At 39.1% G+C, this 25,744-nt stretch overlaps 4 protein-coding genes across 8 annotated transcripts in view; 2 read left to right on the top strand and 2 right to left on the bottom strand.

The window, feature by feature from the left end:
• Window positions 1–567: 567 nt before the first annotated feature.
• On the bottom strand, window positions 568–1,826 carry LOC122399626 (2-iminobutanoate/2-iminopropanoate deaminase). Its single transcript, XM_043400438.1, has 5 exons — window positions 1,681–1,826; window positions 1,404–1,564; window positions 969–1,037; window positions 836–891; window positions 568–768 (listed from the first exon to the last, which is right to left on the bottom strand). Exons 1-5 carry the CDS (start codon window positions 1,749–1,751, stop codon window positions 703–705), a joined length of 423 nt encoding a protein of 140 aa, XP_043256373.1. The 5' UTR covers window positions 1,752–1,826; the 3' UTR covers window positions 568–702.
• A 908-nt stretch (window positions 1,827–2,734) lies between these two features.
• On the bottom strand, window positions 2,735–6,025 carry LOC122399592 (serine/arginine repetitive matrix protein 1). Of its 3 annotated transcripts, none has more exons than XM_043400400.1 (5): window positions 5,918–6,025; window positions 4,596–4,653; window positions 3,725–4,485; window positions 3,427–3,578; window positions 2,735–3,334 (listed from the first exon to the last, which is right to left on the bottom strand). In XM_043400400.1, exons 3-5 carry the CDS (start codon window positions 4,481–4,483, stop codon window positions 2,929–2,931), a joined length of 1,317 nt encoding a protein of 438 aa, XP_043256335.1. In that variant the 5' UTR covers window positions 4,484–4,485; window positions 4,596–4,653; window positions 5,918–6,025; the 3' UTR covers window positions 2,735–2,928. The 3 variants fall into 3 exon arrangements, with proteins under 3 accessions (XP_043256335.1, XP_043256319.1, XP_043256327.1); XM_043400384.1 differs by lacking the exon at window positions 5,918–6,025 and adding an exon at window positions 5,688–5,825; XM_043400392.1 differs by lacking the exon at window positions 5,918–6,025 and adding an exon at window positions 4,933–5,030.
• On the top strand, window positions 5,929–7,745 carry LOC122399613 (probable tRNA N6-adenosine threonylcarbamoyltransferase). Its single transcript, XM_043400411.1, has 5 exons — window positions 5,929–6,064; window positions 6,383–6,529; window positions 6,619–7,060; window positions 7,158–7,336; window positions 7,412–7,745. The coding sequence occupies exons 2-5, from the start codon at window positions 6,415–6,417 to the stop codon at window positions 7,681–7,683; spliced, it is 1,008 nt and encodes a 335-aa protein (XP_043256346.1). The 5' UTR covers window positions 5,929–6,064; window positions 6,383–6,414; the 3' UTR covers window positions 7,684–7,745.
• Window positions 7,746–8,283: 538 nt separating this feature from the next.
• The window catches only part of LOC122403851 (potassium voltage-gated channel protein Shab), a 44,621-nt gene continuing 27,160 nt past the window's right edge, over window positions 8,284–25,744 (top strand). For 2 of the 3 annotated variants that reach the window (XM_043407628.1, XM_043407619.1), the window contains exons 1-4: window positions 8,284–8,366; window positions 8,609–8,802; window positions 13,755–15,039; window positions 21,511–22,357. In XM_043407628.1, coding sequence (XP_043263563.1) covers window positions 13,960–15,039; window positions 21,511–22,357 — 1,927 coding nt within the window. In that variant the 5' untranslated portion in view covers window positions 8,284–8,366; window positions 8,609–8,802; window positions 13,755–13,959. Of the gene's footprint in view, window positions 8,367–8,608; window positions 8,803–13,754; window positions 15,040–21,510; window positions 22,358–24,485; window positions 24,562–25,744 lie in introns of all 3 variants that reach the window. The other variant, XM_043407639.1, reaches the window with a different exon arrangement.

Below are 25,744 nucleotides of genomic sequence, written 5' to 3'. Positions count from 1 at the left end.
TTATTAATGTTATTAATTATACAAAATTTTAAATCTTAATAATATTAAACGAAATATATCTATAACTATTCTGAATTAAATCTATTACGAATTGCGATGCGACTTTAATGAATTATCTCTAGGTGTTAGTAAATTGTTTATAATTGCATTTTTTTATAAGAATATTAAATACAGACAAATTTATATAGAACTTATTTTATTAATGATATATTTTTTCTATGATTTCCATTTTGTTCTATGATCTTTTGAGTAATAAATATTTCTTTACAATAAAACTCTATTTTATTAACAAATTGAGATACGTATATATTTATTTTTTGGTTGTTTGAATGATTTTCCATTAATAGAATTTTTCAATGTACGAAATAAGTAAAAATCAGATCAGACAAAGTTTATTTGAATACAATGATTGAAGTAAAACGTCTCAACAAAGTTGCACTAATTTTTGTCCCGTCGTTAAACATACACAGATATATGAAGTCGTACTTGATATAATAAAAGAATTTAAAAAATGTAAATATTGCAGAACTACTGAAAGAACATTTTAATTTTATAGCAATAAATGTGACGCGTTATGTATAGGTTAGATATTTCGAGTAAACAAACAATAAAGAATCCATATTTAATATAATATTACAAATTTTAAATATACATTCAAATATGGTCTTTTAATATACAAAACTTTCACACAATAATCTTAATTTATAACATCGAAGTTGTTTCTACTTCACCAGTAACAGCAATAGCTTCAATTTCAATCTGTGCCCCCTACAATATTTTATAATTAGTATTAATAGATTCAGTTTCAAAGTACATACAATATATTATTTCATACCATAGGTAACTTTCCAACTTGATATGTTGATCGGGCTGGGTAGTTTTCCGTGAAAACTATACAAAAAATTATATAAATATCAAACATAGTGTGTCATTATTTTAAAATGCAGTACAATTAATTTTAATCTTACATTCTTTGTAAACTTCATTTATACCAGCGAAATCATTGATATTGTTTAACAAAATTGTTGTCTTGACCACTGCAAAAAATTCGTAAAAGAAAACATTATGATTTATCATTTATAGCCTATACAAACAATATTTATTCAGAGTATGATTTTTAATAAATGAATTGATTTGCATAAATTATAGTCAGGATCAGATTTATGTGAAAACAAATAATGCATCGCGTATGAACGCCCGTTGCTAGGGTCGTTTCGAAAAAGAGAACAAATTTTTTTTAATGAACAAAGAAGACTATTATCACATCTGCGTGTATGCGCAGCTTTCGAACTTGATAACTCAGGTTTCTTTTATTATTAATTTGTAGTATAAGTTAGGAAGTAACTCTACACTGGCCTGATCCCGCTTATAGTTATAATCTTTATGTTTTAATAATATGCGACCTTTATCATAACCGGATCCAGCTTCTTTCAAAATATGTCCCATATTTATAAGAGCTTGGCGCGCTTCAGCAGCAGCACCTCCTTCGACGAGTTTCTGACTTTTAATATCCATACCGAGAACTCCGGATAAATACACAGTACGATCGACAAGTACTGCTTGGCTGTTGAAACAAATTTTTGTCCATTTTAATAATCGATGCCCTATTTTACACAAATCCAATAATTCAAACTATATTTGCAAATGATAATAATTCAAAAATTAAATTATATTTCTTACTTGTATGGGCCAACGGGTTTTGGGCTCAGTGAAGACGTTATTATTTTTCGCATGATTTTATGCGACGCCATGATTACCTTCAGTTAGGTTGAAATGTATTCACTGTATAGTTTTAACAGAACTGTTCAGTAATTATGCGTAAATTTCTTTATATACCCACATTTAGTGTCAGATGACCTTTAACTTCTTATCAGTGCACTACTTATCGTAGATAACTTATCTAATTTAACCTTTTATAACAAAATATTTTCTATAGTTTCTATACATAAATTTTTAATTTGTTTCGTATGTATATCAGCATTATTTTCAAAATCGTAGTTAATTAATCTTGAAAATCATATACCTTGCATAATATAATGGATCTGTTAAAAATCCCTACTGTTGTTTCAACCTTTAGCGTTGAAAATATTATTCAAATGAAAAAATCATTCAATTATTTAAAGTTCAAAGACAAATTACATTATCAAAAATTTATGCTGCGCTTCTTCATTTATAACTACAGCTTTTCCGAACATTATCAACAATTTACAGGTAGCACAACCAAAATTGAGGATCTCATATTTTCTTAAATTCTTAACAACTACTTAATTTTATACATAAGAATAAAGATTTATAACAAATCTACCAACCATGTTTCAGTTAAATACATACAAAAATGAAATTATATACAAAGTATTTATTTCGTTATTTTGCATTATTTTGTTACAAGGAAATGATTTACCGTTCCTTGTACATACTGTGGATCTTTATATCGCCTTGAACTATTAAATTCTGAACACTTTCATTAATTAAAGACTAAAATTTTATCAATTTATAAAACTACTTTATTAAAATTTCATGATCAAAGGAAGTTATTTTCAGATAAGGCATTCAATTTTCAAAAAGGAATAAATTATTCAAAATAGTGTTAATGCTTGATAGTCAAGGCATAAAATTTACTTACTTTTATAGTTTAATGTACATGAAATATAAAAAAAAGAACAAAAGTCTTGTATATTAAATTTTACTTATTAAACCGTTGAGAACGAGGTTTTTACAGCACAGTCATTCCTTTTATTATAATATATATATATTTATATATATATATGGGTGTGTGTGTTTGTGTGTTTATATATGTATGTACTTATGTACGTATAGAGCGTTTGCACACCTTTTGCAGTCCTTTCTAAGCACAACAAATATTACAGTATGTTTTATTGATGACAATGTCTATGAATCAAGAATGATTTGTAACGGGCTTGCAAAATTTCAGTGAGCTGCGTTATTACGTCGACCGCGTCTCTTGCGACTTCCACCAGTAGGACGGTTTGAAGAGGCCCATTGTTCATAAAAACGTTCCGCTTCTAACCATTCTTGATATTTATACCACCATTCTTCCCACTTTATATAATCATCTAAAGTGAGGTGTCGAAGATATCCCCTCGCTTTATAGTATTCATATCTAACACGGACATCGTCCCAACATTCCAGACCCCTTGGCCCTTGTGCTAAAAGCGATTCAGGATAATGCCCCGGCGGTGGAGAATCATATCCTAATCTTGCAATCCTTTCTTCACCCTCTATCACAACTTTCATTGCATTTTCTCCATCTTTTGTGATACGCATGTTTTCCATATCTCGACGATCTACACTCCATTGTGCCATTTTACCAAAGCTGAAAAACAATATTTTATAATACCGCTCCTTTATTAGAAAGATTTCTCACGTTTAAAATTTTATAATCAACGAGCGTGTTACAAATCATACCGTTCTGATAATGTCATCCTAGGTGGACCAACGTGCGATGTAGTGGAAGAACTATCACTGTCTTCGCTCGGTGAGGATTCAGGTGGAGGCCTAATCATTTGAGTTGCTCCGTGACTTGAATGAGTTTTTTCTACCTTTACAGGTTTACGCATCTGCACAAGGTCAATAGTTACACAGTGGAAACAAAAGACATATAATAATAATAATAAAAAGAGGATGTGAAACATAAGTGAAAATTATGCCATTATACTAAAGAACCACAATTTATAATTATCTACATGAACAAAGTATGTTTTACCAATGGTATTGGATCTGGGACTCGTGGATCTTCTGGTATTCTAGTATGATGCTTTTCTTTGCGTCGAACTTTGGCTTCTTTTTCTTTAATTGTTTTGTAGTCCTTTTGATGACGCTGTGGAGGTTGTGGTGCTGGTGGAGGTGTGCGTGGACGTGGTAAAGGAGGCGACCGTGGTCTAGTACGAGTTGGTATTACTCGTGAACTTGACGGTACTACTTCTTTTGGATGTGCTCGACTTCGAACTGGTGTTAGTGATCTTGAACGCGACCGAGAAGGCTGAGCAATGCGCCGTCGTTCTTTTGGCGAACAAACGCTGCATGATCGATCAGAACAAGTACTGCCAGTACTTGGACTGCGTGCAGGTCTTCCTCTGGTATGTGATCTTTCACGCGGTGAACGTGGACTTCTAGTTCGAGGACTACGCGGTCTTGGGCTGTGCGGACTCCTAGGTCTAGGGCTTCTTGGGCTGCGAGGGTGTCCTCTGCTAGGTTCTCCACTTGCTGTGCCTCCAACATATAACTCTTTATATCCGCTGTGTCTCCATCTGTTCGGGTCTCGCTCCTCTACCTCCAAAAGCTTCTTATTCCAATAACTTGATTGAGACTCACGAGCTTTCCGCATTACACTATCTAATTCTCTTCTCTTCCCTGAATTTTCACCATGTGGCCTGGGCTGTGATACATTGGTATCCATCCGTAACTTACTAGAGCTGCTACCACTACCGCTACCTCCTCTTCTTCTGTCATAGTCCCGTGACATTCCTGAAACGCATAAAATATACATAAATCTGTGGCATTTTACAACATAATTTCTTTAAACTTGTAACGGTTACTAACCGCTTAATATAAGAATTTAGTATTAAAATATTTACCTTACAGAGGTGTTACAATGGAAGACACTGGAGGAGCGAAAACTGGTGATCCAATCTCCTGCGAGAGCAGTGAACACGTTAATTCTCAAAACATGATAGAATGGCCATTAAGATGATAATACGTTGGATTAATCGCCATGAGATCGCTAGAAGAACCAGTACCACTCGTCCTTTGGGTCGACTGGCCTAAGTTAAAAATTCTATATGTCACAAATAGGTATCATCTGTAGTGGTCAAGCAGCGGAAAAGTTAGTATTCCCGATCAAAAGCGTTTCTCAGAATTTGAATTCGCGAAATCCATATGTGGTACTGGACATCACCCGTCGCGATGCCTTACCATCGCCATTCTCCGCATGTCCAGAATTGTAGTACGCTTCGATCCACGATCCATAAATGTTGGTCGCGTGGACTTTCAATGAGTCGAACCAAATTCAGAGATCGCCTTTCAAAGGCGCCGCGCACGCGAAAACCGAAGTTTTGTCGTGTCCAAGTTTTCGCGCTTTTTATCGAACCGAATACGGACAGGGTGTGAAGTTTATCTCGAGGCATTACCCGGGTAATGCCATACCGGCGGCACTCACGTAGCCGATTGCGATACACGTTAAAACCGCTCGTCAATGTTACACCGATAGTACACACAGGCGAGAAAATTCAATGAACATCGCGGCAAAGCTTTTTGTCGGTATTTCGCGACATCCTCCGGGGGATGTCGTACGCGGAACGTCACCTTTTCGGAATGCGTCGGAGGATATCTTGTCGCGTTAGACTCATAGCCACACCGAAACGCGACACGGAATTTGTGGCTCGAGTAACGGGTACGTCAAGGTCACGTAAAGGCCCGACTACGCGATTTCGCGACCGGCGAAACTGTATTTCCCGCGACACCATTTCAGATATTACCCGGGTAACACCTTACTGGTGTCGTAACGGAGACCTCGAGAATCGCGGAATATCTCAAGTACTGCTTGAGGAGATAGAGAGAAAGAGAGAGAGAGTCCGAACCGGTATGTACGCGTATAGCCTCCTTCGCTCCTTTCTTTCATTAAAAGCGAAGGTCGGCTCTTCTCGCTTTTTCCATTTGCTGGTACACACCTTTGCACTATATTTTTTTTAACGTGGCTTCACAAAACTTTTACTCGACAGTATGCGAATAGATCTAACTCTGGCAGCGCTGGCTGCTACTCGTACCGAAGCGTCAGAGGCGTTCATTCGCTAGCACCCGACGGTCACTTTGAAAATCAATTGCCCACCCAGTGAGCGCTACTCGTGGAATTTCACGACATTCACCGGGCTCAAGAACCTTTCGAGGTAACGACACTCACTTTTCTCACCGCGGCAACTCGTAAACTTGCATTTTCTGGCACGAATCTCGATGAATCACTTCCGCGTGACGTTCTACGAATGGAGATTGTTAAGAAGACTTTTCTTCAAGAGCCGCACCAAATGCAAGAGGATGCATTCCAAACAAGGTGAACAGCAGATGTCGCTATCATCACTTGGCACTTCATAAATACTTTACATTATCTATGAATGATTTTTATTTCAAAGTTTTTTTATAATAATATTATACATCATATTTAGAAAACAGTTTATATTGTTTATATTATTACGTTTTTATTTCAATGATAGTGTTTACTTATTTTTTTCGACATCTAATATGGACGACTGAGAGTGAACGAAATACGATTGTACTGCGCATGTATCTATGCTTTTTATTGGCTGATTAATTCACCCTAATTCGTCCACGTACCAATAGTTATAAAATAATTACAAACGTGTTTTCTCAGTGTCTTTTTAAAATCAAAGAATTTAAAAGACAATGGTAATCGCTATGGGATTTGAGGGTAGCGCGAATAAATTAGGCGTTGGAATTATTCAAGATCAGACTGTGTTGTCAAATGTACGACATACCTATATTACACCACCAGGCGAAGGTAAAGACATAACCTTTTACGTTTGTATTTCTTGTTTGCTAAGATTTAAGAAGTTAAACATTAAATATTTTAAAGTTTCTTTTGAAAAGGATTTCTACCTCGTGAAACTGCACAACATCACAGAAAACATATCCTTGAAATTTTGCAAAAAGCATTGGACGACGCTAAAATAACATTAAAAGATGTAGATGTGGTGTGTTATACAAAAGGACCAGGAATGGGAGCACCGTTAATAGTTGCCGCATTGGTAGCCAGAACAGTTGCTCAGTTATACGACAAACCAATTGTCGCTGTAAATCATTGTATCGGGCATATAGAAATGGGACGTTTGATCACAGGAAGTATAAATCCTACTGTTTTATACGTTTCTGGTGGAAACACGCAAGTTATTGCGTACTCTCTGCAAAAGTATCGAATCTTTGGTGAAACAATAGATATTGCTGTTGGAAATTGTTTGGATCGTTTTGCAAGACTGTTAAAACTTTCAAATGATCCTAGCCCCGGTTATAATATAGAACAGTTAGCAAAGAAGTAAGTTGTTTCAACATTATAAGATTCATTTATATATGTTAATTATATTTTATATACAATATAATTTTATATACAATATAATTTTATATACGTAAAGAGGAAAAAAATTGGCTCCATTACCCTATGTAGTAAAAGGAATGGATGTATCTTTTTCTGGTATTTTAAGCCACATTGAAGAACATCTTTCTTCTTGGATCGACTTAAAAGAATTTACTCCGGAAGATTTATGTTTCTCTTTACAAGAAACAATATTTGCTATGCTTATTGAAATTACAGGTATTGTTGCATACTATACAAATTCGAAATATGAATGTAAAATGATTTTACATATCTAATTTAGTAACATTGCAGAACGTGCAATGGCCCATGTGAACTCGTCCGAGGTATTAATTGTTGGTGGTGTAGGATGCAACGTAAGATTGCAGAATATGATGGAAATCATGTGCAAAGAGAGGAATGCAACGCTTCATGCTACAGACGAACGATTCTGTATAGATAATGGTGTAATGATTGCTGTGGCAGGATTACTTCAATATAAGAGCAGCGGACATACTTCCTGGACACAAACAACTTGTGTACAGAGGTATCGGACAGACGATGTTCATATTTCTTGGAGAGAATAAAATAATTCCAAAGACATTAATTCTTTATTACAATATATTTATAAATCACTTTGAAGCTTTAGTAGGACAATATATGTTTCATAAAATATTTTTACAAAATTGTTGGATTTTCTTTTATTAACACTGTTAACTGTTTCGCGCACAGTAATACGACTAGCCCTATACTATGGAGATAAATAACGTGGTAAGAAAGATATACGAAGTGGAAGGTGAATGGACTATACATTATGTTTAAATTTTCAATAAAAGAAAGGAAAACTTTGTTTTAGCGCTGTATAGCACGTTTGTAGTATTAATTTGTAGGTGTACAATGCGGTGTTGTACATAAGAGTAGATCTACCCGAACGAATCGATGGAACGGTTGGCATCGATTTGAACGGACTGCGTGGTTCCTTGCTTATTATAACGGTGTATATAGCTATATATACATGCATGCGCACGCGCAAATATCGTATAGATTCAAAATTGATATCGAACTATCAGTTTGTGAAAAGAGGAAAGCGAATAGTATAGGTGGAGGTCAAGTTTTCATCACACGAACGATAGATAGGGTAGTTTTCAGGAATCGTTGACGCAGGCGCATATGTGGCCGTAGTCCAAATAATACCTCTGTCGGCGACAGCAGCAGTTATTATAGTAGTAGAATTCGGATCGTCATTGCTACCGGATACACAATCGGCACCGTTAGTAGTCATCAGTTTCGTTTCGAATGACACGGATATCTTAACATAAAAAGACTGTTTCAAAATTCTATTTTGATATTAACGGGCTGCGTATTAAGCTGTACAGCATACCATACTAAATGTTTATTTTATATTGTTTTGTTTGCAAATGTTTCTGAAGATAGAAAAACGTGAAATTCGTCTCGTTTCCCATTGCATTTAAACGTACAACTATGTTACACTAGCCATTTCCTAATCGATAGACGCGCGAACGTCGATTGCAGCGCTTGGTGCGAAACAAGTGGCAGTACGGTACCATCGTCACTGTTCGTCACCGATCGTCACTACTCGTCACGGTGCATTATTCGTCGCGGTAGCCACGGCAAGATGTGGCGCTACATCATGGTGCACAACGTCTTGTCTTCTGGAACAAAAGGTGTCCGTGCTTAAAGCAGAGGTAAGTCGCGAAAAATTGTGTGCGGCTGGTTTGATTCTACTACCTTACATCTATTTCCGTATAGTAGCTACTTCATTATAGCATCATACCGGCACGCGTCAAATACTGTCCCCGAATACGCGCGTACAGACCCAGATAACTTGAATCTCTCAGCTGCTCGCTCTTGAAAGTGTCAAAATGTTGAAGTCTGTGCTTTGGTTTAATTTTCACATAAAAATTTTTACTATTATTTACTAATCGTGACTAATCTATTAATACGAATGTCAGACGTTTCACGATAAGATACGATTGTGTTAATGATTCGTAAAGATTCGACAGTGATTCTGTGTGAGTTGTTTGTTTGTGACATCAAGATCGGTGATTAAATAATTTTTGTATGCCAATTGCTGGCATACATAGCATTCGACTTTGGAAACTGCATAACGTCATTTTTTTTGTATATTTGAAAACGTAAACCTGTGTTACTTAAATCGAAGACTATTTATTATACACAGAGCCACGGAGAATTGGTGATTTTTATTGGGTAACGTTTTTCATTATTATGCGATGTTTAATTTATATATTACGAGTACCAAAGTTTGATAGTAACAGGATACGTGTAATAAGTATTGTTTTTCTGTTCATCTAGATAACAATGAATAAGATTGGACTGGGAATGTGTTTTAAATTTTATTTGTGAGAGCGTAACATATTTGGAAATGCAAGCTGTAAATATATAGTCGTTCTTTGCTACTGTCCGGTAACGCTCATCATCCATCTTTGCTACTGTTGCCCGCGACGATATGAATATCGTCGTAAAGCAATTCGTTATGGTAACACGTCTCGTATCAGGCACCGTTTCACGTTTCGAAATTGTTGCCCCTGTATTTTTCATAATTTATGCTCGGTTCGGACCACGCCGGGGATTTGGATCCAGAGCGACGTTATTAAAAGCAAAGAATTTGAAACTGGCGTATCTTACGACACTTCGGGAATATTTTTGTTAGCCATACAACATCGTATTGACGCGTAGCCAAAACCCCAGCCTCTGTGCATCGAAACAATGCTCGGAACAACACGCATTTAAATAATACCACATCGAAAATGCACGGAACGTTCAGTTTTGCGTTCGACGTCGCGTTTAGATTTTCGTTACGATCTACCTAACCTCCGACTTGTCGAACGACGGTCGGTGGCTGACGATAATAACAAGGGATAATAATTCAATCGATAACGAAGAACATTGGGTATAACGAGCACGGAGCTACCCCGGGATGTAAGAGGGAGAGCTGGTCTGGAATTATGCCACGAATAAATGCCATGTAGTGACATTTAAGCTTGTTCTTGAAAATATCACGTGACTTGGGAATTAATATTTGGCGTTTTCATTGTTATTGCAGGGAACGATGATATCTCGAGTTCTCGACGTTTCGATATTACGCATGTAAAATCGTTAGTTTGCGCGGTGGGCCTTTTACGACCCACATGTCGTTGTCGAGTTGCCACGGAAAGTGCAGTCTTAACGGAGGATGGCCGAAAGTGAGAAATTCCTTTTAGATCGAAGCGTGGAGCTATCGAGCTGCACTTCGCGGTGTAGGTATCTAGATCAATTCAATTTGTATCTCTTCTTTGTTGTTCGTTCGTGACGAATATCTCGGGCAACGTCAGCGTGCAACTTGGTGCGCATTGTCGCGTGTGCTGCTTTCGATATCGTGTGAAATTTTGTTTTTATGTTTCGTTTAGAGCATCTAAGAAAAGTCAAACGGTCAGTCAAAGATCGGAATGTTCCGTTCCGCGCAGTTGTTTCCGCCCACACGGATCGATCTGCGCAAAGTAGATACCGGACTGTACTCGAATAGAGCTTCCAGTATTGGTACTAAAAGTCGTGTAAAGTTGTAAGGGTGCGTTGTGTACCTACCTGGCCGTATCCCTTCCACGGATGACATGTGGCTAAATGTATTTGCGACACGCTGGTTATTTAGCTAGGTCATTATGGCAGAAAAAGATCGATTCTCTTTTTCTCTCGTTCTACATCCTTCCGTTTATAGGAGGAAGTTCGTTTATTCGTCGATAGAGAGTTATCCAGACCTGTTCTCGCGTGCGTTTACTTTGCCATTGGTATGCACATACGAGTAAACTTAGAACTGTGCTCGTACGAGGGTCAGTGAGTCGAAGCTGTAGAAAAATTTACGACTAGGTGCTTCTTAGCGAAATTTGTCTAAGTCACGCAAATGCTGCATGTTTATAACACGATCGGCATTATTCACGCGTTAATGGTCGCCGTCGTGACAACTTGTTGTGTTTCAGTGTTTGATTGCTTTCGAAGCTCTCTTTGTTTCCAATAGCTCTGCCTTCCGTTTAATTCTTTACCTAGTTTCGACGTAGCGTTCCGTTAATAATGAATAATCAAAGAGTCACGTTTAAAATATTGTATATTCATCGTCATAAAATTTCCAGCACACGAACGATAAATTATTTCATAGAAAAGAATGATTCATTAAAATAAATATAGCGTACGTTTCGTATAGTTCCTGTTCAAGCTGGGGAGGACTGCCTTTAACAGCAGGAACGACGATGAATCGTTCTCCCTTATTTTGATTGATAACACCCTGCTGTTCCCTATGAACGTGGATTCGGTCGATTCAAGGAATTATTTCCAGAAACGTGATTCAAGACTATCCACGATACGCTCGTGTATTTCGCGACGGAAATAACTTCATAACAGCTTAAGTATAGTATTTTTTATTGCAAACGAAATATCAAATTATTTATATTGGTACTTGTGTTATTTACAGGTTTGGGATATTTTAACAAAAATGCAACGAAATATTTTGTACACGTTTTTGAAATATTTGTTCACATTCAGATGAATAATTGATTGAATTTTTTATGTAGAATGAGCAAGATTTACAGAACTGCATTCAATTAGAATTAATTTTGTCCGTTTTTGGGCAAACGACGGTGCATGAAACAAAAAAGAAAAAGCAAAAACAGAAATTGAATATACTGTTTGCTCGGTCGCGTGCTTTTTAATTTCGAGTTCTTTGAACTTTCCCCAGCGTGATATTGCCCTTTAGTGGAAAATTATTTTTGGATCATCCTTTGTCCTTTTGGCTCTCTGATAAGTATCATTAAAAATTAGCGGTATTGACCGTGGCTGCGTTTTGACCTCCTACTATTTAGTGAGGAGCAAAAATAGTTCTTTCATCACAAATTGGTTCCATCAGCTATTGTAAAAATAGTCATAGTCGGCGTTACATGTCTGCGGGTCTTTCTATTGGGGAATTATTGTATTAATTTTTATCAAAGTATGCATTTATCGTTATCGACAGATATTGAAGATTAATCTATACGAATAATATTACATTTTTACGCTTAAATGTCGGATGTTATTAATTAGTTGCTATTGCAAAGAAACAAAATTACTCTTTTTCCGTAATTTTAATATAGAAACTGTGATCTTTGAACTTGGATGGAGGAAATGTTTCGAATAGCACGCGAAATTAGGTCAACTCCGAGGAACGAGTCAAGTATACAGAACGCAACGGTAACGCTGTTGTTTCTTTCTACCTCGTGTATAATATTATATACGACTGTTACGTAAAATGCATCTACACGCCATTTTACCTGTACGATACCACGTTGCTCTTTTCAATGTGTCGCGTGGAAATTTAAAGAGTTTTCCCATTTTCTTATCATTGCATGGTTAATGGCTATTGTAGCTCGCAGCATTTCGTCAAAGTAATTGCTCTCGTTACATACTGATCTAGACTTTGCACGAAACCACGTGCGATTGAATCAGGACTATCGAGACAGGTGCTTTACGCAGAGAATCTAGGTCAGGGAGTATTAACCTCGCGTATAAATAGTACTAGGCTGTACATAATGTTTGTGGCAAACACTTTTTCTTTTTTTATAAATGCAATCAAACGTTGGCTTACCGTTCGCAATATGCGTGTGGCAATAAAGGAATATGTACTTAGCCGTACGCAACGAAAATAGGAGCGCGGACGATGATATCAGATTTGAAATTTGGCCTCATTATAAGCGCCACACTCCTTTCGGTTGCGTGTAACTAGTACAGATCTTCGTGATTTTTATACGAACAAAATTTCCTTTTAAATCTAAAATTATTATTAATTAAAGTTTTATATTTTTTAAGCGATTCGTTTTTTCTCATGATAAAATAAGAAAATAATTTTCTGGTTCGTTTAGTTGTTACAATTTTTTTCTTTAATATTTATCATTTCGTGCTGTTGATACTTACTTATAAAAAATAAGATGACTATTACCTAAATAGTTGAGCACACATTTTCGTTCTGGGTTTGCCTTTTTTCTTGAATATATAGTGTCTGTCACGCACACAAGTATTCCCATAAAAAGTTTCCATACTGAACTGACTATCACTGTCCGTATCATTAATTTCAGATTCGTTTCCGGAAGTCGTAGCTTTCTGTCACAATTTTGCTCATCGATGCCATGACTGCTAAAACCGAACTGACCGTTGAAATGAGAAAATGAATTCGAACTGCTAGCATTCGGTTTGTGTATAGAACTTCTATCGTAACTTTAAATAAACACCGCACTTCTACACCGATGATTGAGTTCATTGCGATAGCAAGAATCTTACGAAGCAAATGGTTCCATTTCTGCGTAATAAGATCCTGTTTACAGATCCTTGTATTCATAAATAAATTAAAGATCCACAAAATAGGAACCATTATCGCACAAAATTTTTAAATACTATACTGTATCATTAAGGAATGTTCAAAACAAGTAAACTGGCTCCAATTGTGATCCCCTCAGTTGGAAGGAAACGTTCAACTTAGGAATCACTGTCGTTAAGAATCATTATCGTAATCTGATCTATCGCTAACCATAGATGGTCGGAAACCATCGCAACTATACGGAAATACGCGCAGGGTAGGTGATAGATTTATCAACGGCACTAATCTCATAATGCTCGATTTCAGATTATGGCGCGGTTCAACCGGGCCAATGCAAAAGGACAGACGTAGGTACGGATGAAGCGCAAGAAGGGTAACGAGGACGAGGAGGAGGCGGAAGACGAAGAGGAAGAAGAAGAAGGGCACGAAACAGAATACGTAAACTATCGTGGAAACGGCGTAGAGGTGGACAGACTCGTGGCGCGGTCGTCGCGGACGGTTGATACCTTTGATGCTGAACAAAAAGAGGTTCGAGGACGTGTCAACACTGGCGGACGGGGAACGTAATGGGAGCGCCGTGGTCGCGGGCCCGGTGCTATCGTCGTCGTCGTCGTGCACGGTGCCCTACATCGGCACCGACCATGGCTTCGTGTTCGAGGGTGGCGGCACGACGACGTTGCAGCGGGCCGGTGCAGCCGGTACATCGGTTGCTACTAGCTGCACCGGTAGCGGAGGAGGAGGAGGAGGATCCCTTGGTGTCCTTATGGGGTCAGGAAGCGGAGGAGGCATAGTAGGGTCGGGGATTATTATGGGCGGTGGACTGACGGGAGCAGGGATCGCCGTTGTCGGCGGAGGAAGAAGTGGCGGAGGCGGCGGCGGCGGTATGAACAAGGAAGTTCGGTACGCTCCGTTCTCGTCGTCCGTGGGACCTGCCGGTTCCGTGGCGCCGGTGAACCTGATGCCGCCGCCTTTGCCGCCGCCTTTGCCACCGCCGCCGCCATTGCCGCCGCCGCCGCCTCTGCCGCTGCAGATGCAGCAGCAGCGCGCCTTCTCGAGGTCGATGACATCCTTACCGCCGGAACCGTTCATGATCATGAGGTCGAAGGCCCTGAACCGTCGGGTCTCGATCAACGTCGGCGGCGTCAAGCACGAGGTGCTCTGGCGCACCCTCGAGAGGCTGCCCCACACGCGTCTAGGCCGTCTGAAGGACTGCAACACCCACGAGGCGATCACCGAGCTATGCGACGACTACTCCTTAATAGACAACGAGTACTTCTTCGATCGTCACCCGAAATCCTTCAGCTCCATATTGAATTTCTATCGTACCGGGAAGCTGCATCTCGTTGACGAGATGTGCGTGCTGGCGTTCAGCGACGACCTCGAGTATTGGGGCGTCGACGAGCTCTATCTGGAGAGCTGTTGCCAGCACAAGTACCATCAGAGAAAGGAGCACGTGCACGAGGAGATGCGCAAGGAGGCGGAGTCGCTCAGGCAAAGGGAGGAGGAGGAGTTCGGCGAGGGACAGTGCGCGCAATATCAGAAGTGGCTATGGGACCTCCTGGAGAAGCCGACCACCTCCATCGCCGCAAGGGTGAGTTATTATTGTCAATGGTCACGCGTTTACGGATTACTCGAACCGATCGGGATCGTGTCCCGCGATCGGTTCGGGGATCGGTTTCCCGCAATGAATTCTTGGTGGAGAAAAAAATTGGAATGGCATTCCCGAGATTTGGGCTCCCGGGGCGAGAGGAATTTGAACCGGAGCCAAAAAACTCGAGTTGCCGCAACAACGGTGTGTCGTTCGGCATTGAGGGTCGGCTGTTTGTTGATCGTCTTTTAAATTCTTTCCCTGTTCGCCGTTAAGATCTCTCGATAGGACCACCGAAACCATTCGGGTCTCTTTCTTATTTTATTACGTCGCGATTTGATCCAGGGTTCCCCCCCGACTATGGCACACGCGGACTCCCTGACGGTCCCTGAACTTGTTTTCGATGGTCTTCGAGGTATTCGAACGAACTTAAAAGCGTACTACGGTGCCAGATAATTAGTTACACGTGCTAGAAGTACCTTAATATATCTAAATTATATCGAGGCGAAGGTCCTCGAACTATTCGAACAAACTAAAAAGCACATTACAGTGCCAAATGATTATTCATACATTCTAAAAGTATATTAAAATAGAGAATATGTAGACTAGTATACAGGGTTTTCCACACGCACGAGAAAAGCTATATTTTTAAAACGGTTATAAACACACGGAATAAAAAGAAAATGGTAACTGCATCCTTTTTTTAAATCTCTACAAAAGCATATTGCTCACGCCCCAAACTTAATAATTCAAGAGCTGTATCGCTTTAAAGTTTACCAAACTATTTTCGTGTACTTTATGAATATGTTATGGGATCTATTGGTATTTATAAGAACCTCTCTTGGCGCGAATAATAGCTCGAATCCTTCTTGGCACAATACGAATACATTGTCCGACAGTTTTCAATTTCTCATCTCGATGCCAAATCTTAGTCATTGCTTTTATAAGATTTGTCTTGCCCGCGATGATTTCATTGGCGATTTTGCGTCGTAGAAGATCCCAGACGTTATCGATCATTTTTAACTCTTTGGGGAGTCCGTCCATTTTTAAATGCACTTTTAATACGTGTAACTAATAATTTAATCACTGATATAATGAAATGAAAAAAATACTCCCCGTGGTATTATATTCTTATTAAAAACAATGAAGGAGTTTCCATTGCTGTGGAAGTGTTTGAAAAATATTATGCACTTTAGTTACTTCACTTCTGGTTATTTTACAAACATCCAGTAAATATATTAATGCATTGTTGGAAAGCTTTTCTTAGATTGGTTCCAAAGGTACATATATTACTTTTGGAATCAGGAAACAATCAAAGTTACGTTCGAGCCATTTTTTAAAAGAAAGGTGATCCAACAATGACGATGTGGATGTGTAGAGATTTTTTACATGCAAAAATCAGCATGATATCGTAGAGGAATGCGATGCTTACGGAACGACGACAGGAGATCGTAGATCATCGTGCTTGAAATTCTGTTTTGTTGTAGTTGTCACTTAACAAATTAAGATCTTCGAGTGCGTAATATTTTTTGAAACACTCTAATATATAAAAGAAACAATAATAATTTTGTATCGCAGGGAGTCCGTGGGAAAGTAAAGTTTGAGAAGCACCGATCGAACAAAACGAATCAATTTTTCTCCGTGCATCTAAGAATATTTTAAACTGGCAATTTTTTTGTCCCATTTTCGCCTGGGATCAATAAACGATCAGTTCAGTCGTTGTTCGCGATCGAAATACCTTGATACACGCCGATAAAAAGTCTTGTTCTAGTAAACATCGAAAAATCTGCTCGAATTTTTGTTATTACGCGAGAACTCGTCGATAAATTTTTCTCACTAATCTACTTACAATGTCTCCACGTTTACAGTTTGTGCTGGAGCCTTAATTTGACGAAAGGTATTATTAAGTTGATAGTAGAGCATCGATTCTACGTAGCTCTCATATAGACAAGAATGTAGTGAGAACGTTTGCGACGTATGTGATTTTTAATATAATCTCACTGTAGATCCTTAACTAAGATAGCAAGTCAATCAATCGGGTTTGGATCCTGGCTTTTGGTTGTTCAAATAATCGTCGACGAGACCGTCCAACAAAGCGAGAGACCGTTAATCGTTACGCCAACGAAATCGCAAACTAAAGTTCAGTTTTAAACAACAATTCCGTGCCGTTCTAACAATACGTAACGTGCTCGTGCATATTAATGCATCGTCGATAAAATATCAGCCTATCCCATTAACGTACAAACGGATTTCGTTTCCCTTGGACAAAGCCAGATCGAAATCACGTGCGTTGATTCGAGCATAGTTGTCGATATCCATTAATCAGACTCGAATTAGACGAACCAATCATCTCGATGTATAGTATCGATGCATTCCGTTTATTCCATTAATCGAACTTGATTCGTTAGAGTAAGGTGTAAATATGTACATGTGTTCATACATGTACGTGTAAATATATACGGTGCACATATGTATATGTATATGTACAGATAAACGTAGAGACATACATATATATACATATAATAACTACGTAAAACGTAACTGTAAAATAGAGAGAGTTTAATTACTGTGAAATAGAAAATGTTGGATTGATTTCTCAATACCCCCCGGTTGTGTCGATGTCTGTAATGTGTATTTTATTTTTAGGTGGTGTTAACAACGTGTTTACTAATCTAACTGTTACGTAATCCAGCTTCTTTTAGTTCGTAGTGTTAAATTTGTTCGCGTCTAAACAATCGTCCCCCGTTGACTGTGTTGTTGGCCATTTTGATGATAATGGGAGTGCATAATACGCGATTACCAGGTATCACGTAGATTCTTTCTCGACACCGCTCCCTGTGAGATGTCATAGTAACTTCGCTACTAGCGAATTCAATTCGATATCTGCGCCATATTCGCGTGCGAGTGATTTAACCGCTGTTTTGAAAAAAGTCACTAACCGTTGCTAACGCGTGTAAAATAACAGAAACGGTACCGTACATTTGCCGCGACGAATCCGGCGTTGCTCGAAAAGAAATATAATATTTCTACGCAGAAGAAATATAATATTTATTTAAAAGCACGTGGCTTACCGTAGAACTAGAAGTACCAATTTTCTCCACGCGACTTAGACCCGTAGGCTTGTAAGTACCTCCCTGGATATTTCTTTTCGCGTGGACGTTGAATTCGTTAGCGATACTCATGTTAATTGCAATTACATGAGAGAAACTTTTTGAGGCACTCAGGCGGCGCAGTTTCATATACTTGCCATACACACCACAAACAATACACATTGCACACACTGTTGCTCAAAAAAAAATGAAACAACACTATGCGGGGTGAAGTAATAAGCTATGTACCTATAGATTTCCTAATGACACTCCAAAACGTCGTTTAAACTTTTTTTTAAACACTGAAACGTATTAAATCTGAAAACCTTCTCTGTCTGTACCCCTATTCACGTGGCTGGACACTATTCGTAATAATTTTTCATTGCTTTGTCCGACTTACCAGCAACGGTGTACGGCATGCGAAACGCTTCGAATGGGAAAGCCAATTTCGATTTTCGCGGAAGAGTCGCCCTTTGTAAAGCACCCTTTCACCATACGTCCAAACGTTTCCATCGAATGCGTCAATATTACAGAAACTATTGATTTTCCACTATATTTAAACCACGTAAGGGCCGTCGGTCAATAACTGCGGTCACTTCACGGAGTACACGGGGTATAGTCATCGGTAATGTGGACGTTGAGTCTTCTTACGACTCTTAATTTCCAACCCTTAACTATTCGAGACTCACACGGGCCTGATACCGCGAAATTGAAAGGGCACGTACTAGTTAACGCGTAAAGTCGAATGTCATTCAGCGCATACGTCGCTCAAATCAGACAATTAACACTTTTCGACGACGCATGGTATATTTAATAAAATTATTTTCGTACGCACAGCTACGCCCACGTAAGAATATTAATATGTACGTAAATATCGAGGATCAACGTTCGCCCATTTCTTCTTAGAGAAACGTAAGTTTATGTCTTTACAAGATGGCCGTGTTACCGCCAAATTGTGTAGTTTTTTTTAAACGTTGATAAATAGTTTTGCGTCAACTTGCTGCGTATTTCTTACGTATTTTGTTTATACTTGTGGCTTGAGTCTTTTGTAAGATACAACTCTGACAATTGAATTCCTATTGTTCCAGTAGTTTTCTACTTGTATTTGCTTCGCTTGTTGAAAAAAAGAAAAGAAAAAATGACGCGCGCTTTAAAGTGTTAACCAGTATGGCTCTGTTCGAACTGACGAACAAATCAAATACTTCTTCACGCAATACGTGCACGGTGTGTTTATTAGTTAATCTTTTGATACGAGAATTTATACGATAATAAGACCGTGAGATCGTGAGGGATTTGCGTTTTTAGTACACAAACATACACACGCAAACACGTTCGATCACGCTACGTGGTCTTGATAACATTAATTCAGCACGATTGCGAGAATAAGTGAAAGCTGTGAGTAATATAGCACCGTATAATTGTTATTAAATTATGAAAGAGTGTACAGATGGCTTGTCGTTGCATTGGTATTATTGAACATTGATAACGATTTTGCTGTATTTGCGACGAACGTCGGCCATTGGCTTCCGTCATCCACTTGAATCCACGACCCTCTTCTTTCCCCTGTATCTGGTCGAGCCGACATCACCGAAATATCGCACCACACAGCTTTTTGTAATGAGTTTCATTATTCTGCACAACACGTGTTAACGCACAAGCTTGCCCAAACGCAAGCTAATCATTTCTCACCGTTGCACCATAAATCTATACAATGTACTCACCCACTAACGTTCTCCAAAAGAATAATAATACAAAAAAAAAGAAAAAAAAAAGAAACATATTCGCGGTTTCATTGCATGAGAAAACTGGGACTCTCTTTTCTTCCTCACCGTTTGCTTTTGAATCTGCATTCGATTCGAACACACTCGGAAGCCAAGCGATTATTTCTAAATATATACATATATATATATTTTTTTTTAAACAGAATTAAATTCTAAATTTTTCAAGCGTAACGTACAAGAGGAGTAACAAACTCGACATTTGTAACGCGTGGATAACTTCACTTCCGAGTGTTCGCATTTTTGTGTTACTCGCAGTATAATTATGCGAAAGCGAGCGCCTGTTTCTTTCAGTTTAAACGAACCGGCGATTCTTTGCTAACATTCTCGAAGCGACGAATTGATTTCGCTTTGTAGCGATCGCACTTGGCGTGGCAGAGTAAAACGATCGGAAGAAAGATGAGCTGCGATTTATCGTTAACGGCGGTTCCGGGGGTAATTTCAGATTTAATCGACGGGGTGAATAATAAAGGGAGCGGGGTTTTGAAGGGACTAATGAAATAAATGTGCTAATACGCTTGCCGAACAATGTACAAAATTTGTATATGAGTCGAGCGACGTCGGGCAGACTGCCTTCAAACGACGAGATACTCCTTGGTACAAAACTCTGTTGTATCTATACGATTCTAGAGCAATTTTCAGCGACTCTGTTCACTGCGTTTAGGTCAGTCCTCAGTTTCGCGGAAAATGCTTTAGAACGTTTGTATGAGTCCTGATTTTGCCCTTAATAGCTTTCGATTACTCAACGTCGTTTCGTAGTCGTTTGGAGGTCTCATGATTTTCGAGCGTTTCTTTATCACGTTCGGTCGCGTTTTCGTCGACAAATGGTTCCTTTTTAAATGTTCACTGTCGAGACAACATCGTTGGAGTTTAAATATCGCCAAGATTTTGAACGTGTTCGAGCGTTCCTCTCTTGTTAAAATCCGTATTTTGTATCGTACAGTAACTTGTTGTCGAGGTACAAGCTTCTTTACGTACGCAGATTGTTGCTTGCTTCATGTTGTACATTTTTTCGTACGTGTAAAAAGACTATTTATGCTTTCCACCTATTTTGTCAATGATAAAGGTATGTTGTACGTATTTGGTGTATAATTTTATACATATTTTTGAACGCTTTCGTGCAGTGATAGCTTCTCGTATTTACTCTTTTATGGTAGCCCGTTGATTGCTTGTAAAAGTGCAGGCTAAACTAAAATATAATTATTTTCATTCGTGTGTTGGTATTTGTTGATTCTGAATCTACAGTCGTGACTCCATGTTTACCATTCGGTTCCTTGGTAATACTTTGTTTCGTTGTTTCTGTACTAGAAAAATAATATACGATCGCAGGCTAAATATAAATTTCTGTTGGTCGCTAGAGACTGGTTCTTCGTCTTGATCTACTTCGAGTGTATATCGATTTTCCCGTAGAACGAGGTTAGAAAATTTTCAAGAATTAGCCCCCGATCCGAGTGTGCACGTCCTGTAGTAAAGGTATTATACGAAAGAGGCAAATGATAGAGAGTTAGAAAGGAAGCGGATGTCTTTAATGTTTTAATGGCAGCCGGTAGGGCATCCCGTTAACGAGCGATGACTCCGTTTGACCGGTCGATCCGTCGCTTTTCCAGGTGATAGCTGTGATATCAATACTCTTTATTGTGCTTTCGACGATCGCACTAACTCTCAACACCATTCCTAGTATGCAAGTGAATGATGAGAAGGGGAACTTTCAAGACAATCCGCAGCTCGCGATGGTGGAGGCCGTGTGCATCACATGGTTCACCCTCGAGTACGTCCTTAGGTTCAGTGCCTCGCCGGACAAGTGGAAGTTCTTCAAAGGCGGTCTAAACGTGATCGACCTGCTGGCGATACTCCCTTACTATGTATCCCTGTTCCTGGTCGAGACGAACAAGAACGCGACCGACCAGTTCCAGGACGTGCGCAGGGTAGTGCAGATCTTTCGTATAATGCGGATCCTGAGGATCCTGAAGCTGGCCCGCCACTCGACCGGGCTGCAGAGCCTCGGCTTTACGCTACGTAATTCGTACAAGGAGCTGGGCCTGCTGATGCTCTTCCTGGCGATGGGCGTCCTCATATTCTCGAGTCTCGCCTACTTCGCCGAGAAGGAGGAGCCCGGGACCAAATTCATAAGCATTCCAGAGACCTTCTGGTGGGCGGGCATCACGATGACCACCGTCGGATACGGCGACATCTACCCCACGACCCCGCTCGGCAAGGTGATCGGCAGTGTGTGTTGTATATGTGGTGTCCTGGTAATCGCGTTGCCCATTCCCATTATCGTTAACAACTTCGCCGAGTTCTACAAAAACCAGATGAGACGCGAGAAGGCCCTCAAGAGGCGGGAGGCCCTCGAGAGGGCCAAAAGGGAGGGCAGCATCGTATCGTTTCATCACATCAATCTGAGGGACGCCTTCGCGAAGAGCATGGACCTCATCGATGTCATCGTCGACACCGGTAAGCGACGGACCACGAGGACGATAACAATATCAACTATGCTTTCTTTACGAGGCCAAGGTTCACGCAGGGAAACTCGAACCGTGACTCGAGCTTACCGTTAACGTATCAACTCTACAGAGTGTTCCACTCTAACAAGGAAGCTTTTCAGATGTCCGCCTCCGATTGTTCTCAATTTTCGATATGTTTTAAACAACCGACAAATAAGATATACGTATTTTTTAGGCGGTGAAACGTCCCCCTAAAGTTTCAGCTACAATAGGCTATCTCAAAAACTATCATACATAGAAGAAAACTTCTTAAGGAAAAGTTTCATGGTTTTTTATGAACATATAAATGCTGGTCATCAATTTTGTAAAAAATAATTTGTTTATAACAAAAAATTTCTTTATAACATTATTTAAAAAAAAATCACAATTTACATAGTAACAAAAAAAAACACAATTTCTTTTCTGAATCCATTGATATATCACATAGTATGTTTGCCTCTTACAATTTTGCGTATTGCAATATTATACAGGGTGTCTCACCCGACTTTGACATCTTGATTTTCTCGCTATTGTTACTCGTAACAAAAAATGTTTCAGCGGGGGCTTTTATGGTATCGAGTGGAGCATATTCCGATGTTATTAGTTTCTTCGTGAGTGGACGCGTAAAGGTCATATAAAGGTCACCTTTGTTTTTTTAAATGGAACGAGGTATTTTTTAATACGTCGATCGATTCAGCTGGACAATCGTTATAAAAAAGTACTAACTATGTAACGTCGAAAAATTAGTAGTTCAGGAGATATTTCAATTTTAAATTGTGATTTTTTTAAAAATGTTATAAATAAATTATTTCTTACAAAATTGATGACCAGCATTTATATGTAAAAAACCATGAAACTTTTCCTTAAGAAGTTTTCTTCTATCTATGATAGTTTTTGAGATAGAAATATTTTTATATTAGATATAAAAAAATACGTATATCTTATTTTTCGGCCCTTTAAAACATATCGAAAATTCAGAACAATCGGAGGCGGACACCTAAGAAACCTTCCTTGTAAGAAAAATTTTAATGGGAGATTTTCGTCTTACTTTGGCCTCTGGAATCTCCCATTAAAATTCCTCTCAGAGGTGGCCGAACACCCTGTATACCTAGAGATCTAGATCGGTTTTTATCTTGAGCTTCTTGAGGTTTTCAGATCTAATATTTAACGAAAACGTCGAAATACAATTTTCCATTATAACAGCAAACTTTCGACAAGGAAAGATACTATATACATTTGTATTTCGCGTAGAGTTGCAAAGAATTATAGATGAACCGATCGAAGTAGTTTTCAGTTAGAACGAAAGTAGAGTTTAGAGTTTGCACTTCAGTTAAGAAGGTTCGATCGCACTTTGGGGATTCTACCGCAGCTCATTGACGTCTTCTCACCATTTCGTATCGTGAACTTACTAACATTATTGCTTGGACAATTATAGTCTTACCATAATCAACGTTAACAATTTATCAACCCTGACGCAAGAATGATACATTTATCAGTTCTGGCGCAGGGGACAAGGTAATACGCGACCACACATACAAAACACCGCTTCACTCTAATCGACTTTCTCATTAATGCAACTGCACCGTATTCATAAGCACACCAGTCCTGGCGGGAACGAGACCGAAAATACCGTCGTTCACGGCTAACTCACACCAAAACCTCCGTTATTCGAACTGATAAAAAGACGCAATGGAAATTTTCACATAACTAATCGAAAATTCAATGTTTGGGATAAATACTTGCGTGCAATGTTTATCACAGTATCTGACACGTTTCTCTTTTTAGAAACAATACAATAAATCACTGTGGTTTTAGTGATGCTTCTGCATACTTAATACTATACTTTACAATATAGTGAAACAGACTATATTTTTAAATGTGAATTTTCGATTATATTTAAATTAGAACTTAATATCGAAGGTTTTGCTGTGCGTTCGTGGGTTCTCGTAACGCAACAGGAATCGCCGCCATTGTGATCGTGCTCCATCCGATACGTGTTTCCAGTAGAGTATTTCGAAATGAATCCCGCTAATCCTGCGTCAAGGTTGATGAATTGGTGGCATAATGAAAAACACAATGGATACCGAGCCTGTTTTCAGGTCACGATATGTCCGGCGTGGATGGTAACAGCAAGGAGGGGGAATCCGTGTACGGACGCAGCCCTGCCCAGACCAGGTCAGGCTGTTATCCTAGCTATGAGCATTACGGTCCCTCGTGGCGTCGTTGCGGTGCCTCGTCTTCCTGCTGCTTCCTCGGTCTACCTAACGAACAACCTACCACGCCGGACAGACCGAAATCTAACTTTGAAACTAACGATCTCCCCCATACTTGGAACTACCTACCGGCACACTTGCCCGTGATTAAACAACACCCATTCTATATCAAGGTTCAAGGCAAGAAAAACTAACTGCACGCTCCTAATTCACGAATAATGTCCGACGTGGATGGTAACGAGTTATCAGTGTTTTCGCTTTGGCTACTTTCCTGATACAGCTAAGGACGCTGCCAACCACGCCGGACTAAAGATTAGCTTCATTAAACGATGATTGATAACGCAACGACACCCAAATACACTTGCGAGCAGAGGTCTCGAGGCACGACGCCGATCGTTTCGTCGATTTTTGCACGAGGAACTCGATGAGACTCTTCGTACCCGATTTGAGATACTCGACTTTGAAACTGTTATTGACGAATCATAATAGTTACTCGAAAGTTTAATATCTCATAAACGATGCCTGAAATTATTAGTATGGTATATACGTTAGTTCTAGTTTCCTAATGCCACTGCGCAGAAGCTGATGAAAAAGTCAGTGTCGTAACTCGAGAACTCTCCTCTGCCAGCACGATCAATCATTCACGATCGAACCTCTGCGTCACGGTTGATAAACCTATCCGTTCCGCGTGGAAGCGAGCAAAGTGGACACCCGGAATTTCTTTCCAGATCACGATAATCCGGCGTGGTGGTGGCAGCCAAGCAGAAGCCTTCGATTTCTAATTTTTAGATGTACGGTGAGCGTCAAACATGAGTAAACACAGCGAGAAAGGCGGTAATTCGATCAAAGTTTCCAAATGCTTTCATCTTTTATCACAGAATATTTCGCGTAAATTGAAATGCAACCATGCTAGGAGAATTCTCGTCCATCTTTCGTTCAAGCGGAAGTGGGACTCGTTCACTCACGTTTGATATTTTCTGGCTGATTTAAATTCGAAATTAACATTGCCTTCGATGATATATGTATTTCAAACAATTCGTATTTGCATAATGATTGTCAGATATATATGTATATATACTTATATATAAGTATATATATATATATATAGCAATATATAAAGTATATAGGTTTACAGTACTGCATTT

Source organism: Colletes gigas, unplaced genomic scaffold, assembly GCF_013123115.1.
Source record: "Colletes gigas isolate AHSC1104 unplaced genomic scaffold, ASM1312311v1 Colletes_gigas_Sc00002, whole genome shotgun sequence".
NCBI lineage: Eukaryota > Metazoa > Arthropoda > Insecta > Hymenoptera > Colletidae > Colletes > Colletes gigas.
The sequence above is the reverse complement of the archived record's forward strand: the minus strand, read 5'-3'. Positions and strand labels throughout refer to the sequence as shown.

Excerpts from the sequence above, each read along its gene's own strand:
- LOC122399626 (XM_043400438.1), bottom strand. The coding sequence starts at position 1,751 with ATGGCGTCGCATAAAATCATGCGAAAAATAATAACGTCTTCACTGAGC. Across the intron at positions 892-968 it reads AAATGAAGTTTACAAAGAAT|TTTTCACGGAAAACTACCCA; the intron begins GTAAGATTAAAA and ends TTTTTTGTATAG. Across the intron at positions 769-835 it reads AAGTTGGAAAGTTACCTATG|GGGGCACAGATTGAAATTGA; the intron begins GTATGAAATAAT and ends AAAATATTGTAG.
- LOC122399592 (XM_043400400.1), bottom strand. The coding sequence starts at position 4,483 with ATGTCACGGGACTATGACAGAAGAAGAGGAGGTAGCGGTAGTGGTAGC. Across the intron at positions 3,579-3,724 it reads TCCCAGATCCAATACCATTG|ATGCGTAAACCTGTAAAGGT; the intron begins GTAAAACATACT and ends GACCTTGTGCAG. Across the intron at positions 3,335-3,426 it reads AGGATGACATTATCAGAACG|CTTTGGTAAAATGGCACAAT; the intron begins GTATGATTTGTA and ends ATTGTTTTTCAG.
- LOC122399613 (XM_043400411.1), top strand. The coding sequence starts at position 6,415 with ATGGTAATCGCTATGGGATTTGAGGGTAGCGCGAATAAATTAGGCGTT. Across the intron at positions 6,530-6,618 it reads TATTACACCACCAGGCGAAG|GATTTCTACCTCGTGAAACT; the intron begins GTAAAGACATAA and ends TCTTTTGAAAAG. Across the intron at positions 7,061-7,157 it reads ATAGAACAGTTAGCAAAGAA|AGGAAAAAAATTGGCTCCAT; the intron begins GTAAGTTGTTTC and ends ATATACGTAAAG.